The 16,599-nt window shown below is 41.3% G+C and overlaps 1 protein-coding gene across 4 annotated transcripts in view; it reads right to left on the bottom strand.

Moving 5' to 3' along the window:
- col13a1 (collagen, type XIII, alpha 1) overlaps nt 1-16,599 on the bottom strand; it is a 108,186-nt gene that overhangs the window by 16,110 nt on the left and 75,477 nt on the right. For all 4 annotated transcript variants that reach the window (XM_084947844.1, XM_084947845.1, XM_084947846.1 and 1 more), the window contains 6 exons: nt 12,736-12,762; nt 12,508-12,594; nt 5,738-5,773; nt 2,097-2,150; nt 1,956-2,009; nt 1,331-1,366 (listed from right to left, as the gene is read on the bottom strand). In XM_084947844.1, coding sequence (XP_084803970.1) covers nt 1,331-1,366; nt 1,956-2,009; nt 2,097-2,150; nt 5,738-5,773; nt 12,508-12,594; nt 12,736-12,762 — 294 coding nt within the window. The remainder of the gene's footprint in view (nt 1-1,330; nt 1,367-1,955; nt 2,010-2,096; nt 2,151-5,737; nt 5,774-12,507; nt 12,595-12,735; nt 12,763-16,599) is intronic.

Here is a 16,599-nt window from a genome sequence, read left to right as displayed (position 1 = left end):
ACCTGTGTCTGCTCCTACAGGCAGGGATTAAGAGATAAGAGTTTCATGCTGTAACTTTAAGCAGAAAATGACTTTTGCTGCAGTCTTTTTTGTTGCTGTCGTCTCATCTGGATACCATTAAACCCAGTGCTTGGGCTTTTAGCAGTTTATTTCAGATGTAGTAAAGACACTGGTAATATTTGGTGTAAGGTTTAGACTGATCACAGTTAGATTTGTACAAGCTGTTTAAAAAACAAAGATGAACCCAGAAATGCGAAAATCTTGTTGTGCTAGCATCTAATGAGTAGACACATTTTACAGTGATGAGAGAACACTGACTGGCAAGTTGAGTTACAGGTTAAAGGTTCAGGGGCTGGAGGGACTTAAAGGATGCTTGCAAGGAAGAGCAACTGTTAAGTAGGACTAGTTAAGAGGTAAGTGTAAGAGAAGGAACCCAAGACTACATTAGGATGCAGGAGGAGGAGGAACAGAAGGCCAAAATTTGTGAGAGGGAGAGAGGGCAATCCCAGCAATAAAAAGAGCCGCAGGCCACAGAGCAAGGTGAAGGGAAGGAAAAGGGGATAGGAAGACCTGCGGAAACAAAGGAAGATAGGAAAAAGTAAAAACAGCAACACAATCTCACAGCTTCAACACTTTCAACTGGATATTCACATTTAGGTGGATTGTTTGGGTTTCTGTATGTGTACACTGGAAGTGTGGCCAGTTGAATGTGCTGAAAGAGCCCACAAAGATAAAACAAAATGGAAGTGGAAATATTAATTGTCACAGGTTAATGGGAAGGAAACAGGCATTCTCTGAGGGGGTGGGTATGTGGCCAGCACACAATGATGTTTTAATTCATAAAACAGTTTTTTATCTTTAGTTCCACTAAAAACAAAGGTGCTTTAGAGGATGTCACTGAGGATATTGTTAGAATAGTTTAACATTAGCACTGGAACTAAAATGGATTATGACTGTTTTAACAGTAAGCCTGACATCGAGATGCCTCCAAGTGACCATTGGGTTCCAAACAAATCCACTGCAAACCAAACAATTTGCATAAACTATGACTCACTGATCTTTACTTTTATGGATAATATCAAAGAGAACATTTATTTATCGAAATTCAGATATTATCTGTATATATTAGATAGTACATCGTCAGAGTTTCTCAGAAAGAAATTTCAACAACAATTTTGTGGATGTGAATGTCAACTGTGGTAATAATATTTACCAACATAAACTACTTAATAAATGAAATTACACATGTGTGTGTGCACAGATGATCAGCCACAATCACGTTAGTTACTTTATTTTTATAATAGGCCAAACACTGCAGACAGTATGTTACCTGATTTCCCTTGAGTCCCTGTGGTCCTACTAATCCCTGTAAAAAGAAACGAGATGTCACATTGGGGACTGTGCCTTATGACTGCATTTGGGGAATAAGGACACATGTTTTTATCACTGTTGTTATTTTGCCAAATACAGTACTCTCCATAAAAAGTGATGCCACTGTGTTAATAGGGAATAAACTCATTCCATACACTTTTAATACACACAAACATTTTTCCATATCTTTACTAAACAGCTTTGAAACAGCTTTACATTTAACCAAACAGTGAGTGAAAATGAAACTGAAGCATTGTCCCACACAAAACTGAAACCCCAGTAGATGTGTTTGTGACAGCAGTGTGTACCTGCCGCATGAGTTTGAAGCGTAACAAATGCAAACATTGGCATGAATTGTTTCTTGAACTCTTGCAGTGTCATTGATAGCAGGAACAAATGGCCTTCTTTAGGATTGTACTGTATGGATAGTACTTGATCTTATTTCTCTTTCACCAGCACAGTTCACCTCCCTACCCTTTGATGTGTAAATCATATTGCTGTGAAGGATGCAAATGCAAATTAAAATGTTACCAATGTTAACCCCCCCCCCCCGAACACACACTCACACACACACACACACTTACGGGGATGCCTTGCGGCCCTGTTGGTCCTGGAATTCCAGGATCACCCTTTTCACCCTGTAGTTGTGACAGAAACAATCACCTGTACATGCCGCCTGATCTTAAACTCGATGCATCTTTTAGAATAAAAAAAAAGTTACTCACTGTCTCTCCCTTTGGTCCTGCTGGCCCTGGCACACCTGCAGGTCCTACTAGACCCTTTAAAACATGTTAAGGAAAGTAAATAGTAGGATCTACAAACAGAATAGTCAGGATCATCAAATGCCTCAAATCAGTAAATCAACAAGCTTTCTGGTACAATGTATCTTGGAGCATTTAAACCAGTTCTTCACAAATCTGACATAACAGAACATTTCTACAAGGTAATTTTCTGCTGGTAGCATATACCAAGCTTGTTGAACTACTGTCCAAACTGTATTAAAAGAGGGAAAATGAATAAAATGTCAAGGTTGCAGCCTTCTGTCTAAGTATGAATCAAGATTGGAGAGGAAGATCTTGCATCTTAGGCATATCCAGCATGTGCACCCCTGTCTGTAATGCAGCTGTCCACGTGTACTACATGATATTTAAACATGCAGCACAGGTATCTCTGCATGCTTATTTGCATACTTTCTAGCAATGGCAGCTTTGCAGCCTGACGTTGGTACTAGGAGGGCCAGGAAGCAGGAAACTGTTAAGGTATGATCAGAGTTGGAGTACTGACACTATAATGGCATTCTATACGAGCTGGCAAGTTGTTTTGTTGGCAATCGCTTATAAGACACTGAATAGTTTGGTATAGTTAAGACGATCTGGAAAACAACTTGCCATAACACATAAACAGCTTCAAATTCCAAGATCTCACAGGTGCTTGTGGTGGCTGGGCCTGTATGAGATGTGGTTATTTTCAGGTTACTGATACTTAGAAAAGTAGTTGAGGGAGTTTAATTAAAATAGGGAAAAAAATAATTGAAATTTCTTCATACCTAATCAGCTTAGCAGGAGTCATTGATGAGTTTCCCTTTTTACAAGAAACAAACTGAATAACAAGTTTTTATTTCTTTTTATAATGGTAATACAGTTAAAGAGCTTACCTCCTATAGGTAATTTACTTTGAAAGCAATTTGAACATCTATTGCCTAAATTAGTTTCATTTGTATGTCCATCTTTATGCACAGGCTAAGTCTGACGTTAACTTTCTTTTGCCATTATTCAAATCTTTTTTTGAATAAAAAACCCAGAGTGAAAACAGAGGTTATGAGATTTGATGGACAGTAATTGATAAGGAAATATACATATTTCATGTCTCTAGGAAAGCAGGCAGACATGTTGAACATAAAAACTTGCAAACTAAAAGGAAGGAAACCAGGAATCTGTAATAGGCCTGTTTTGAATTGGGTGAAGTTGGGTTAAAATTTTAAGGGTTTATTGCTGATTGTGTAAAGAATTAAAACACAAACGAACACAAAGAATATTGATGTTTTTGGAAAATTGTGATGAACATACTAAGATGGTGAGTCATTGTAACCAAACAGTTCTAAGTAATTTGTGTTGGTAATACTCAAAACAGATGGATGATTTGTCAATGATCAGTTTTGTCATTGACAAGTAATAATCAGGCAGCAGACTGTCACCCGGGGTACCAGAAGCTCAACAGCAGACTAAGTTGTTTGGCAGAGAAGATTTGCAAGTTTTCATGGTCACAATGCACACACTCAATTCTGCTGCTGTACATGTACACCACCATTTAAGGGGAAATACAAATTTACTATCAACACAAAGTACGAAGAAAACTTTTTAGTTATAGTAACTCGCTATCTTACTATGTTGGTGGAAATAAATAATTGATCCCCTACTTTGTACATCTGTACACCTGCTAACTTACATAGAAATGGACAGCCTCTAATTATGATGGTAGTTTAATTTTAATGGAGAGAGACCGAATATTAACCAAAAATGCAGAAGAAAACACATTACATCAAAATTATAAAATGATTTGATTTGAATTCTGACTCCAATAAATCATTCATTCCCTTTTGATCTTAACTCTTTATGTGTAGAAACCACACCTGTCCACAGAATCAATTCCTACCATTCCAACCTCTCCACCATGATGGGCAAAACCAAAGCTCTCAAAGGACGTCAGGGAAAAGACAGAAGCTGGAATTAGCTACAAGAACATCAACAAGAAGCTTGGTATATAAAGTCTAAAGTATAAAACGACCTTAGGTCTGGAGCATGCAAGAGTTCGCTTCACGGGGTGAGGATGATACTAACAAGATGGTGGATCAGTCCAAAACTACTAGAGAGGTGGTCGTTAATGGTCTGAAGGTAAGCTCTTGATGCATTCTCAATCATGCAGGTAAGTAAATCTCCAAAGGTTGATTCTGTTCATCTGGTAGTAGCGTTTTGTGGGAGAAACGTTTCATAACTCATCCAAGTGACTTCTTCAGTCTCAGCTGACTGCAGGTTTCCCCAACCTTATAAACAGGACATTTCCATAATGACTGAAACCAGCCCAACCTCTTCCGTGGTCAGATGAAATTGAGCTCTTTGGCATCAATTCCACTCGGTGTGGAAGGGGCTATATATCAATTCAATTTCAATTAAAATTTATTTTATTTATACAGCACCAAATCACAACAACACTCGATTCAGCATGCTTAATAATGCAAGACCCTACACAGAGTCACCCCAACAATCAGATGACACCCCGTGAACAAGCATTTTGGCAAAAGTGGGAAGGAAAAACTCCCTTTTAAGAGGAAGAAACCGACAACCGACTTGCTCACCTGGAAAGTGCTGGGAAACCTGTGAGAATCATGTTCTTTGATTTCTCCAGTGCTTTGAACACCACTCCTGTCCTGACCACACTCGCAGAGACTAGCTGGAGTATACAGGTGTGGACCATCATCTCACCACATGGATCCTGAACTATCTCGCCAGCGTCCATCAGTACATAGGATTTCAGACATGTGTGTCTCTACAGGCACCCCACACACCCAATACAGCACAGACGTCTCTTAAAACTCGGTCAATTACTTCCAGCAAGAATTCTCTGATGACTGAGAGTAAAGAGAACTGATGGGGACTGTTTTGGCTGATGCAGCAGAACTGTCTATTCAACACTGGGAAAACCACCTCCAGTTTGTGCTGGAGATGGGCCTTCGCAGGCAGAAACATCTTACACCTATAGCACTGAACATCCAGGGAATGAACATTGAGACAGTGGACTCTTATGAGTACTTGGGTGTTGACCTGACCAATAAACTGACAAAGTAGGCTGTATCTGAAGACTCCAGTCTTTTGGATTGCAAGGGAACTCCCGAAGACCTTCTGCGACTCTGTGGTGGCATCTGCCATGTGGTCTGCAGGGAGATTAACATCCAATCACAGCACTACCTATCATTAGTCATATATATCTAGCTACATATATATATATATATATATATATATATATATATATATATATATATACATACATTGTATAAAAGAGACTGTTCATTTCTTTGTGTGAGCAAACTTAGAAATTCAGCAGGGGATCAAATAATTACTTCCCATATATCACCATATAGATAATACGTTCTCAGTGCCACTGTATCCTCCAAACCCAACTCTGTGCACTCCTGTCCTCACAGAGTTTCTTTAGAATGAAAAATATTAAGACAAGCATGGGTAGCAACAAAGCAAGCATACAGTATACAACAAGCAGGCATTAAGGACATCAAGCAGGCAATAGTTGGGAGTAGAAGGGAGGAAGAAGAGGAGAAAGGGAAAGGGATTGGAATGTGACTTGCACCACTCACCACTGCACCTGGTCTGCCGTCTAACCCATGAGCCCCCTGTATAGTGTTGTACACAGTTAGAGAGCAGAGATGATGAGGGGACGAGGTGGTAGGTAGATGGGGAGGGTAGTCAGAGTTGGATGGGGAGATGGGGGAAGGAGGCGTGAGTGAAGCAGCGACTCAAGTGACTTCAAAAACATATTCAGATGATCACAACAGATGAGCGATGAAAGTGGTGAAGCGGAAGAGTGAGTGATTTGGTCATAGTGGGTGATGGCATCATGTTTTTCCTCGCAGTGATGGCTGTTCTAAATTTCACTGTGATTATATCAAAGACATATTTTACCATTTTAAAAATACAATTTACTTCTATACTGACATGAGCACTGGCTATAAATACAACTTATTGAGTGTGACATAAACCATAAATTCTTTGTAAAGTCAAAGATTTACAGCAACATGGTCCATTTTAGAAAGATTATAATTAAAAATTAAATTAAATTTAATTATATTATATTCATTACAGCTGTGATGCCACTTGGCTCAAGGCATTTACACTGCAACATAAAGACACTGCAAAGTTAGAAAGGAGAACACTCAGCCAGTGTTGAAGCAGAGCTTTACACACAGTCATAAATTGTTGTTAGATTCACACATCTCTTCTGCTTATCTCTGTGTGTGTGTGTGTGTGTGTGTGTGTGTGTGTGTGTGTGTCTCCTAATATAGAACAATTTGAACCAAAAATGTACAATCTGGATTAATCAGACCATGAAACCTTTTACTATTGATACAGACTCCAGCTATTTCCCCTGTTTAAGGATGGTTTCTTGTCAACCACCTTTCCACCAAGAATATTTTTGATGACGCAATAGTAAAAAGTGGGTCAGCTGAGGGGCCTCATATTTTTCAGGTCCTGTTTGTGAATTTTCTCCTATTTGACTCCAATAAATCTTGGAGTCATTGTTAATCAGGATATGTCCTTCAACGTGCATATTAAACAAAAAGTGGAATAAAACATCTAGAATTATATATAGGAAAGCATGTAGAGGCTACAATGAAGCATGTACATGAATCCATAGAAATGTAGAATGAAGTACAGTATGTGGATGAGTAAATCATAGTAATGAATGATTTAACCTTTGTCCTAGTTTATCTGTGTAAAAGGTCACAGAGAAAGAAAAAGCATGATGGGATTCATGTAAGAGGTAAGAGGAGAAGGAGAGAAAAAAGATTGTAACTGTCAAACACGGAACCATCATTTATAAGTGGTTTTACTGATTGTTAATTAGTTGTAAATATGTTTCAGTTAACCAGTATAATGAATCAGAAAATAGAATAACAATGATTCAGACCTCACTGAGATGATGTTACAATGAATGTTCATGTGAAAATGTGCTAAACACAAATCTAACTGAAGTAGAAATACATAAGCTAAGTGAAACAAAGTGAATTGTATTGATATGTGACTGAGTGTGTAAATGCATTTTCTATGTTAAGAATGACAGATGAAAGATGAAAATGTAATGAAGTGGTTTTAAAGTTGAAAGTTTAAATCATGTAAGTCAGATAGAGCATGATAACTTGTGGCTGGACATTGGGCGATTAGACGTTAATAATGTCATTGGATGTCCCCGGGGGTGAGGTTAGATGTCACTTCAGATGTGATGTCCAGTGGGCGAATGGGGAGAAAGGGTGAGCAGTATAAAAGTGAGGGGCGATTTGGGGTTCTTCCCTTTTGTCTTCTATGAGATGAGCAGTTCAGAAGATTGGTTCACAGTGGAAAGCCACAGCCTGAACTGTGAACATGCAAACTGGTTTTGTACTTTTTGGCTTTTCATCTGCTCAATTTTGCTGTGATGGTTCATTCAGAAGGAGTTTGGTTCATCTTACTCCCACTGAATCCCCAGCTGCTTTCCTGTAGGGTGAGTACCATCAACTCAGAACATGGGGATAAGTGGCTCTTTAGGTTGTGCTCATCCTTTCTCCAAGCTCTCCCCACCAAAGATAAGAACAAAATCAGTATTAGCTCAGAGCAGGTTAATTAGATACGTATAGTTTACATATAGTTCAAGTGTTTTATGATTATTACTATTTGCCTTTGCTTTTGCTTTCTGGCAATTAAAGTCTAAATTGTGGACCTTCACTTTTTAACTCTTTGTTAGACAGTAAAGGTAAAAGTCTGAGTACTGATTTTGATCAGTGCAAATAGCTTTTACAGTTTACCCTAGCCTGTTAAAATAATCTTCCCTTGGGCCCTTTCCTCAGAAATTACAAGTGCCATGATCAATAGGGGAGCTACCATAAACCGATGGGACTGACAGTATTTGATCTGTAAGGCTACTCAGTTTTCTTCTTATCCGGGTTAGCAGTTGACCTCTGCATACCTATTGTGTAAGACTCATAGGACCAAGAGATGAAACAGACTTCCTGTATAGGGGTTGGGGGCCCATGCAGATCAAGAGTATAACAGAGAGCTATCAGGAAAAAAGGTTTTTCCTCTAGTTTGCGTCACCACGTAGTGACGCAGCTATCGCTTTGTATTTAGTCAGGTGGATTATGTAACGCAATACCCAGAAGCAGTGCCGCTGCGCAGGCGCTGTTGCAGATCATCTCCCGAGTTGGCATCCCGAAAGAGATATTGACTGACCAGGGCTCATCGTTCATGTCTCGCACCCTAAATGTCTACCACCCTCAGACTGAAGGAGTGGTGGAGCGGCTGAATAAGACTTTAAAGCCCATGACTCGGAAGCTCATTCACGAGGATGAACATAATTGAGATCGCTGGTTAGACCCTGCCCTGCCAATTGTTCAGACCCTGCCACCGTGCTGCCTAACCAGCACGGTGGCACGGTGGTTAGTACCGTTGCCGCACAGCAAGAAGGTCCTGAGTTCAATTCCAACATCAGGCCGGGGTCTTTCTGTGTGGAGTTTGCATGTTCTCCCCGTGTTTGCGTGGGTTCCCTCCGGGTACTCCGGCTTCCTCCCACCGTCCAAAGACATGCAGCTTGTGGGGATAGGTTAATTGGAAAATCCAAATTGTCACTAGGTGTGAATGTGTGAATGAATGTAAGTGCGAATGGTTGTCTGTCCCTGTGTGTTAGCCCTGTGACAGACTGGTGTACCCCGCCTCTCACCCTATGACAGCTGGGATAGGCTCCAGCGCCCCCCGCGACCCTGAAAAAGGATAAGCGGAAGCGAATGGATGGATGGATGGATGGTTAGACCCTCTGTTGTTTGTAGTGTGGGAGGTGCCCCAGGCCTCCACCAAGGGATTTTCAGGAAGCTGCAAGGGGTGCTCAACCTTATTAAAGAAAACTAGAGGAAGGTCTGAGTCCCATGTAAAATGAGATTCAGTACGTTCTGGATTTGCGAGCAAAACACACTTTTGGGAGGTTGTCATGGGAGAATTTGCGTGATGTTCACATCTGTACAACAGAGGGGCTAGAATCAGGCAATTTTAACAGGGAGATAAAGTGCTTGTATTGCTTCCCTTCTCCAGCTCAAAATTACTTGCCAAGTAGCAAGGGCCCTTGGTGGTCCCACGGCGAGTGGGGGACGTCGACTATGAAGTGATATGGTCGGACAATGGAGGGTCCATGCATATCACCTCAACCTCTTCAAAGCATGGAGAGAGACTGAAGCCGCTTCTCTGGTGAGCCTGGTGACAGAGACGAGTTGGGGCCAGAGGTACCAAATACCACCATTCCTGCCTCCCTGCATTGTGATAACAATGTCGCACAGACCTAGAGAGCGGATGTTGGCGGTTTGCAACACTGTTTTGCAGATGTGTTCTCCCCCCCGCTCGGCCATATGAGTCTCATCGAGCACCATTTTCATACACAACCTGGCATGATGGCACGTTCACGGCCATACAGGCTACCTGAACATAAAAGTCAAATTGTTCAGAGGTATTTGGCTGAGATGCTGTGGATGGGAGTAATAGAAGAGTCAAACAGCGTGGTGTAGCCCTGTCGTTCTGGTCATGAAGAAGGATGGGTCTATCCCGTTCTGTGTGTGACTACTGCAAAGTGAGTGAGGTGTCACGCTTTGATGTTTACCCCATGCCCGTTTCAATGAGCTCCTGGTCTGGTTGGGCACGGCCCGCTTTTTCACAAAACTGGATTCAGCCAAGGGCTATTGGCAGATTCCCTTATCTGCAGAGTCCAAGGAAAAAACGGCCTTCTCCACTCCGTACGGTTTGTACCAGTTCGTCACCCTTCTGTTCGGCTTGTTCGGAGCCCAGGCCACCTTCCAGAGCCTCATGGACTGGGTGCTGTGGCTTCACGCTGTAATGCTGCCGCCTACTTGGATGATGTTATCATCCATAGTGACACCTAGTCGGAGCATGTGCAGCGGGTGGCTGCAGTCCTGGAGTCCCTGAGGCAGGTGGGGCTCATGGCCAACCCAAAGAAGTGTGCAGTTGGACGGAGGGAGGTACAGTATCTAGGGTAGCACTTGGGGGCAGGCAGGTGTGTCCACAGATGGAAAAAAACAGCAGCAATTGCCAAGATCAAAAAGGAAGTGAGACAGTTCTTGGGGCTGACAGGGTACTACCACTGGTTCGTGCCTGGGTTTGCAGACCTGACCTTCCCCTTAATTGATCTCACCCGAATGGGTGCTTCAGACCTGGTCCAGTGGACGGAGTCGTGCCAGGTGGAGTTTGTGCAGGCAAAAAAGGCTCTCTGTGGGGAGCAGCTGCTCACAGTCCTGACTTTCCCCCCCTTTTATCCTCCAGACTGACGCCTCGATGGTCAACTCTCTTTGTTATTACCTGCTGGGGCGCTCATTCACCCTCTGCTCAGACCACGCCCCGCTGCAATGGCTTCACCGCATGAAAGATGCCAACGCCCGGATCACCTGGTGGTATCTGGTTTTACAGCCCTTTAAACTTCAACTTGTCCTACTTCCTGTCTCTGGACAAGAAATTTAGCTGGTTTAATTTATCTGTTTCATATATGCTGTTGAACTGTAGGTGACCTGTGTAAAGTGATGTGTTTCTGCCTTACAGAAGAGTAGGAGTAAAAATGGGGGAGGACCCCTTATACGGAGGGTCAGTTTGTATCCTCACTACAACCCCACAAGTGCCTCGTGCTGGCTGAATTCCTTCTTGCAAGAATAAAGCGCTCAAAAGGAAACTGAGCAGTGTGACCTCTTTTATTTAATGCACTAAACTTCCATAACACTCCTTTTTGATTAGTACACATAATTTATGAACATTTATGGTTTGAGTTGTTTTGGATTAAACCAGTGTTGGTTGGTCTGACTAATACGCAGGTACATGTTTGATCCATATGTTTTATCTTCTTTTTTTATCAACTGCATTTTGTCCTTGTTAAGTTAGAGCTGAAATAAAAATTTTCAGCTCTATCTCTTAAAATTCAAGCTTTAAGTAATACGCTTTTGTCTTCTACTGTTTTGTTAATATGGAAGTGCTGGACCGGGCCACACTGACTCAGTCCAGCCTCAGTTACTACACGATACTACGGAGACTCCTGGTACTGGTGCTCCTCTGAAAATGGCTTTCTTCTTGTACTCACACACATATTCAAGGTGAACATACTCACAGTTGATTTAAGTAAGTATGATTAACCTATTTTAGAACTGAAAAGTCAGAGTTGTTAGACTCTGTTTGCTGAACCTGCTTTCTAGAATCAGACTCAAACACAGGCAACAACAACAAAAACTAACAGATCACTAACAGGAAGAGGAAAAAAGGACTATAAAGAGAAGAGAAATCTAAAATGAGACAACAGAAAACTAGCCTTAAAAATAAAACAAGAAGTAAACAGAAGATAATTAGCATCAAGACAAAAAGAGACAAGGAAAAACTAAATTAAGGTATTAAGGCAAAGACAGCAAAAATATTTAAATATAAGAAAAAAACTGGTTCAAAAAATATAAAAAGTATTAAAATCATACCAGGACTTAAAGTTCAACATTATCTCACTGTCTAAAAATAATCACTAGGATAAGAAAGAAATAAGAGCTACAGCTTATTATTATCAGAGAAATAAAAGCAGGAATCCAAAATTCAACTTACAAAGCAAATCCTTGGGACCTTGATAGAGCCAATAATTTCACGATTAATGATAATGTAACAACATCTTGCTATCATGTGAAAAACTCAATTCCTCAATCTATAAGTGACTGAGAGCAACTGAAATGGTGTGGTCAGCCCTCTAAAGCCTTTGAACCTTTCTCTGGTGTTTTGCAACATTTTTTCAACATCTGTATTTCCTGTAAGTCCTGAACCAGCAGCTAAAGTGTAAGAATTTCAATGGTTCCTGAACGCAGTGACTCATTTCAGTGATATTAGGATGATTACACTAATTCAAGGCATAGAGTCACAGCAGCCAAAAGTTGGTTGAGAGAAGAGAAAGTGAGTGTGACGACGTTTTTTTTATCTGACAGCTTGAGGGTTTTTTTTAAACTGTTTTTTGTTGTTTTCTGTGTTGTTTGCAGAGATTGTCGTGGCCAACCTGGCATTACTGTAATGACTGTAATGATATCACTGAAAAAGCACAGAGTTGAAGCAACCATTGAATTTTTTTGATTATGCCAGTGGTTCAAGAGTTTTGGTAGTTTGATGTAAAAGTTTGACCTAAAACTGATGATTATTTTAATGTGAGTGCAAACCAGTGTGAAAGAATAACAACCCAAAAATGACTAAATTCATTTTCAGATTATCCCATTACAAATCAACTCAAACATCATTTGCATCAACATGAGACAGCTAAGATGTATTTTGAATGTTGGTTATTATGAACAGACAGAATGTCCAGTGAACTTACAGGAAGTCCAAGATGGCCTCTGTCTCCCTTGTCGCCTTTCTGACCCGTCGCTCCCTTTTCTCCTCGGATTCCAATTCCTGGCTCTCCCTGAGTTAAAAGGTAAGAGATACAATACAATCCTTACACTTTCCTACATAAAATCAATGATATGATATGATATTGACAACATATAACTAGAGGCAAATTTAATAACCGTAGAAAGTGGGTAATATCATAGTTTGTTCTCACCTTAGGCCCTGATGGTCCTTGTGGTCCCTAGATAGAACAAAACAGTGGAATTTATTTCAATTCACTTTTATTTATATACTGCCAATCACAACAACAGTCATGCTAAAGTGCTTTATATTGAAAGGTAATGACCCTCCAATAAAACAGAGAGAACAATGAAACGACCCCAATGGCGACAGTAGGAAGGAAAAGCTCCCTTTAAACAGGAAGAAACCTCTGGCAGAACCAGGCTCAGGGAGGAGCAGCCATCTTCTGCGATCGGTTAGGGAGTGAGTGGAGGACGGCAGGATAAAAGGACGAGATAAAAGTACATGGAGGACAAGAGTCAAAACTTTAAAATAAGTAACGATTAACTTCAGAGTTATGTATAAAGACATGGTGAGTGAAATAAAGGTGAGTGAAGAAGAAACACCAAGTGCATCATGGGAAGTCCCCAGCAGCATAGACCTATCCAGAGTTTTCAGTCACATGACTGACTCACTACCCTGGCATGCAAAATATGGTCAGAAGTGGACAGTAGGTGGTGCTGTAGGAAAAGTATTTTTCTCACCTATATCAAGCAACTACTCGAAAAACAAACATATGAAGAGAAACAAAGAATTTTAGGGACTTGCGATCCATATTTTGCTCTGGCAGCTTTATGTAAATACCTAAAATACCTAAAAGTGCCAATGTCTCTCCCAGAGCTCCAGTTCAGTGACATCTATGTGCATCTTGTAGAACAGGGGTCGGCAACCTTTCTGATGATGAGTGCATCTAAAATTTCCTCAGAGGTCAGTGTGCCGTATGACTGCATTAGCAATAAATGTAATAACGCTCTGTATGAACAGTTACTCACTATATAGATCAACTTTCTAGGATTATATTTGTTCACAGATGTTGGCAGCTATCAGCGAATAGTTATCAGCTATTTTGAAACAAAAAAAGACTTTTTATCCATAACAGCAAATGAACTGTACAACAGAAAATACAAATGCTATTTATGGTCTCCTCACAACAATGATAAGAAAAAAATAAACTGAGCCAATATGGCATGTTTGTTAATACAGGGACACACATGTTAATGTGATCTCTGGTCTCCCACTCAGAGACACAGGTCTCCGAGTGTCCAGCATTCAGAGGCTACCTGAGGACTCATGTGAGAGACAATCTGCTCACACAGATATTAGAGCCAAATACTGTCAATAAGGCCTCTGCAATGTTCTGAAGACAGTTAAACCTGTCAGGTAGTGATGTCCAGCAGGTGAACATGCAGCTTCATGAACACGCACAGCTGTGGATTCCAGCTGCTTCGTAGTTCTGCAAACTTTGACCCCACAGAGTCGAGCTTTTCAGTTCAATCAGCTGCATTTCGATGTCGCATTAACTGGCATTAAATCAGACAGTTAATGTGAGACAAATCCAGCTGCTCATTAAAGCTTTATGGTTTTATCAGTCTCGAGTCTTCGGATGTATCCGTGTATTTCCGTGGTGCTGATGCTGCGCTGAGCCGACAGCTGCTGAAGCTTTTGAAGTGTCAGAATGTGGAAATTTCAACATCGCTTGAAAAAACTGCCAGCTAACAACGTCCCTCTGACCAGTAGTTATTTTTAGCAAATTACAAGCTGAATCTGGTAGTTGGGGTTGTTAGCTAAGATACCGTCATTAAGAAGCGGCACAACTAATGTGTCTATGTGAGCTGATTTGCGATGTGCACCGCTGGCCCGGCCATTTATTTTTTGATGCACCTTCTCAGATTAACTCACTGCGTGTCGTGCCCAGGGCTGGACTGGGACAAAAAAAAAATCGGCATTTTGACTGGAGACCGGCCCCCCAGGTGTTAAAGCCATAAAGCCTTTGAATGAAAACGCTGTTGTGACAGTGATGTACAGTCTTGTTGGTATATGTATGATTTCTATACATGTTACATCAGATAAAAACTTTGGTTGTAAGATTCAGATAATTATTTATTAAAAGCGAAACATTTTAAATGAGAATAAGAAAGTATTTCTTTGTGCCCCCTCTCCCTGTTAATGCCCTACCTGCCCCCTGGCAAAACTTTGCTAGATCCGCCCCTGCACAGTTACCAGCTGTCAGCTACGTAGAAAAGGATCCTGGTGTTATTAGTCTCTCAGAAACAGTTCATAACTTCAACTCATCCATGTCACCTAAAAGGTAAACCTGTTTCTCCATCACCTGTTCAGCTCTGATGATTCAGTAAGGACATCTCCTGGTTTCATCTTCATGTTTCCCTCTCACCACATATCCAAACCGACATCATGACCAGCAGCTTTACAGCTGTGGCTCCAGCAAACATCAGCGGATACTAGAAATTAATATTAAATAAATTCTAACAACAGCTGATCAAGCTTAAACCTGCTGCTGTTGTTTAGCGCGACATCTGCTGGTTTCCTGTTTCTGGCGCAAAGTGGGCGATAAACAAACAAGAGAGAAAAACCGATCAGCTGATCATTGATCAGTTTCATGATTGAAGTAGCAACAGGAGAGAGAGGGGGGAGAATGAGAGAAGAAGAGGCAGCTGCAGCGTAAAGACGCAGAATAACTCCAGCGTTGTGTCTTTTTCCATTCTAGCTGAAGTACAAACTGTGTTCCTTTTCAGCTCAACACGAAACGCTTAATATTTTCTCTGAATGCGGGACGATTCCGTTTTTTACAGGTCAGTTGGCAACTCTACTAACTAACCTTATGAATAAGTTCACTCTCAGTAACATCATAGCACCCACCCAGCTGTATAGAAACTCCGTCATGCTAGCACAGTACGAGTTATTGTAACTGACGGTAAAAAGTCAGCACAACGAAAATAAACTCCACCTAAACTTGGTTTATATCTGACCCAGATAGACTGCAGGTCATAACTTCTTACCTGAAGTTGAGTTCACCTGACACTCGGACCGGCGGCCACTTCCGGTCTCTCCTCCTCCTGCCTCCCCTTTCCCTCATCCACCTGCTGGCCTCTGTGGAAGCTCCGCCACAGCCTCCACCAAACAACGGAGTTATTTTTACACATCAACCAGCATCTGGCCAATCCACCACCTTTCATTGTTTATGCCGTTACAAAAAAAAAGACATCGGCCCATAAAAACGAAAAATCACCATCGGCTCACCGGGCAAATGCCTGGTATGCCCGATGGCCAGTCCAGCTATGGTTGTGCCATCAGTTAACCCTTCCCATGCCAGATGTGGCACGCGTGCCCAGGGTTGCCGACCCCTGTTGTAGAAAACCACTGACCTTACGCTGATGCCAGGATGAAACCTTTCAAACTATGGACTTCTACGTCTATTTTCAATTTGGATGGGTAAATAATATTGCTATGTGGAAGCCAGAGATGGGCAGTGTTACTGCCATGTTAAGGGATTACTTTTTTGGAGAAGTAATCAGTAACTAATTACTTTTTTCAAGTAACTTGACCAACACTGGTGGAAGCTGAAGAACAAGAAAGTGTTCATCATTAAAGCAAAGGTAAGTGTCGCATAGCTATCTTAAATAAACTACCACACCTAAATCTTATGCTTTCACTGTGTATGACTAGAAAAGTTCCAGTAGTACTAATTTGTCACATTAACGTCATGTCACAACAGTAAAGTTGAAAGAGTGTTTTTCCAGTGTCAGGCTAACCATTCCTGGAGTTCAAATTAGCCACCATTGACAGCCTGGATTGTTGTGGGGATTAGTGCGATTTGGCCTGTAAGGCAGGTAAAGAGATGTGTCCTCACATGTTTGTGCCCTTCTGGCAGCTGTAAATAAATGCTGATTAGTGCATCCCATAGCACAGGAACTATCTGCCGTTTTGGCCTTCAAGCCACACGTTGAACTTGATGTTTAAAGGGAGTCATGCTAATTTCACATGTAGCATCCACGTACAG

Source organism: Perissodus microlepis, chromosome 13, assembly GCF_051167445.1.
Source record: "Perissodus microlepis isolate ML-2025 ecotype Zambia chromosome 13, ASM5116744v1, whole genome shotgun sequence".
NCBI classification, from domain to species: Eukaryota; Metazoa; Chordata; class Actinopteri; order Cichliformes; family Cichlidae; genus Perissodus; species Perissodus microlepis.
This window is presented reverse-complemented; position numbering and strand designations above follow the sequence as displayed.